At 43.3% G+C, this 2,519-nt stretch overlaps 1 protein-coding gene across 2 annotated transcripts in view; it reads right to left on the bottom strand.

The window, feature by feature from the left end:
• Window positions 1-2,519, bottom strand: part of Tesk2 (testis associated actin remodelling kinase 2) — an 89,213-nt gene that overhangs the window by 10,701 nt on the left and 75,993 nt on the right. Inside the window, exon 5 of one of the 2 annotated variants that reach the window (XM_021159371.1) lies at window positions 1,607-1,753. The exons of the other annotated variant lie outside the window; for it this stretch is intronic. Within the exon in view, the coding sequence (XP_021015030.1) occupies window positions 1,607-1,753 (147 nt within the window). The remainder of the gene's footprint in view (window positions 1-1,606; window positions 1,754-2,519) is intronic. 2 annotated transcript variants of the gene reach the window in all.

The following is a 2,519-nucleotide window of genomic DNA, read 5'->3' as shown; positions in this document are numbered from 1 at the left end:
GGTTGTGAGCCACCATGTGGTTGCTGGGATTTGAACTCTGGACCTTCGGAAGAGCAGTCGGGTGCTCTTACCCACTGAGCCATCTCACCAGCCCCGAAATTTACCTTTTCTATTACTTTATCCATGAATCCAAGCATAGGAAACATTCATATAGATATGGGTGATATGTTGTAAATTTCTTCCATTTTAGAAGAGATACTTTTTTTCATAGAAAGCCAAAGATCTCATTTTGGCTAGATGCATATAAGCATATATGTGCACATGTATATGTTGGGGCAGGGAATAGAGTGAGAGTACTCTTGGATATGTATGAAGCTCCTATTCTCAGGCTAGAGAGATGGCTCAGCAGTGCTTGCTGCTCTTGGAGAGGACCTGAGTTTGTTTCCCTGCACCCACATGCTTACAGTAATCAGGGACTTCAGTTCTAGGGGATCTGATACCCTCTTCTGGTCTCTGCATACACATGCACATAGTACAGACACATACATATAAGTAAGTATCCATACATATAAAACTAAACCCTCAAAACAAAACAAACCCTCTAACAAACCTTAGAAGACTTGAATGTGGCTCTTGGGCAGGCATCATACTACATAAACTAGGTGGCTGTACAGTCCTTCCATTAGCTCAAATAATTTTAAAAGCCTTGTCACAGACCCAGACAGTGGTGGCGCATACATTCAATCCCAGGAGGCAGAGGCAGGCAGATCTCTGAGTTCAAGGTGAGTCGGTCTACAGATTAAGTTCCAGAACAGCCAGGACTACACACAGAGAAGCTCTGTCTCAGGGGGGGAAGGGGGGAGTCTTGTCATGGAAGTATCCTGGGACATTCAGTCCTTCAGTTCCTGCTTTGTAACAAGGCCAACTTTCTCTGAAAGAAACACTTTTCTAGCCTGGTCACACAGCAATCTGGACAACAAAACAACACTACAGTGACCAGCTAACATCAAAGAAGACCTGGCAGGAAGGTAGAAACTCAATCACACAATAGAAAATGGGTCAGCACACAGTGGCCCACCCTGCACGCCAAACATGCGTTCCCTTGACTCTCAGGGAACTCGGTCCGTAGTTGAGAGCTGCTTCTTGGTGGCCTCGGGAGAAAACTGATTGGGCTACACAGTTGTGCTGAGGCTTTATGCAGCTCCTACAGCACACATTCAGGGGACTAAACGCAAATGTAAAGGCTCTGGAGATGTGGGTGTTGCCGGCCTCCACGCTCAAAGTGGCTGCTATGAGCAGCCGGAGGCCCATTTGGATTTGATTGTTAGAGACGATCTAAATTACCCAGGCTGGCCTTGAACTCTATGTAGCTGAGATTGATCGTAAACTTTTGATCCTCCTGCTTAAACTATCTAGTACTAGAGATCAAATCTTTGTTCATACTAAGCCAGCATCCTCCCAACTAAGAGTCTTAGTCCAGGTAGATGCTTTCTAAAGATTAACTATAGTAGTTAATCTTTAGAAATACTTAGTTATGTTTGGATTAAAAGTGAAATCTAAAACAGAGATCCCCATAGTTCCAGATTTCTTAATAAGTACAGGTTGTTTTTTGGTTTTTTTTTTACCCCTGTGCTCCTCAACAGTTATGAAAGCAAAGCCTTCACACCTTCGATGTGAGGTCCCGATGGAAAATGCCTTTGAAGTGAAGGTAGCTGAGGCCCACGGCTATGTCATAGGCCAGTTTCACTCTCACAGCCCACGGTAGATACAAGTCACTGTCCAGCAGCTGCTCTAGGTCCCCAGAGTTGATGTACTGTGAAAGAGAAAGAAAGCCCAGTCAGGGTTTACCAAAAAGGTTCCGGCTGGTGGTAAAAGCAGGAAGAGTGAACGCCTGAAAACTAAATTTGTTCTTTTCTTTTCTTTATTTTTTAATTAAAGGTTTATTTATTTTATATATGTGAGTACACTACACTGTCGCTATCTTCAGACACACCAGATGAGGGCATCGAATCCCATTACAGATGGTTGTGAGCCACCATGTGGTTGCTGAGAATTGAACTCAGGACCTCTGGAAGAGCAGTCAGTGCTCTTAAAAGTGAGACCCTGTCTAAAAGCAAAACAACAAACAAACAAACAAAAACCATGCCAAAATGTTACCATAGAAACTAGAGGAAGAGAATAGTCAAAAAGGAAATGGCAAACTGTATCAAATAGCTGTGTATACCAAATAAGATGCTTGGGAAAAAAATGCCCATTTGCAGCCAGGCCACTAGGCTGTTATTTACTGCTATGCTGAAGCACTTCAGCTCCAGCTCAGAGGTTAAGACCTAAGTGGGCCGAGCAGGAGGAGACAGGGCTGTGGAAGAACTAAAGAATGTTGTGAGACACCATGTAAGTAGGGGGAACTGAACCTGGCCTCTCTGCAAGAGCAAGTGCTCTTAACTTCTGAACCAACTCTCAGTCCCCTGTGATGATTTTTTTTAATATTTTATTTATTTTTAGAGTCTGGGTGTCTTGTCACACTAGTTGACTTTGAACTTGGCTTATAGCTGATGGTTTCTCAATTCTTTTTTTTTTTT

The sequence above is a fragment of the Mus caroli genome, chromosome 4 (assembly GCF_900094665.2).
Source record: "Mus caroli chromosome 4, CAROLI_EIJ_v1.1, whole genome shotgun sequence".
Classification (NCBI taxonomy): Eukaryota; Metazoa; Chordata; class Mammalia; order Rodentia; family Muridae; genus Mus; species Mus caroli.
The sequence above is the reverse complement of the archived record's forward strand: the minus strand, read 5'-3'. Positions and strand labels throughout refer to the sequence as shown.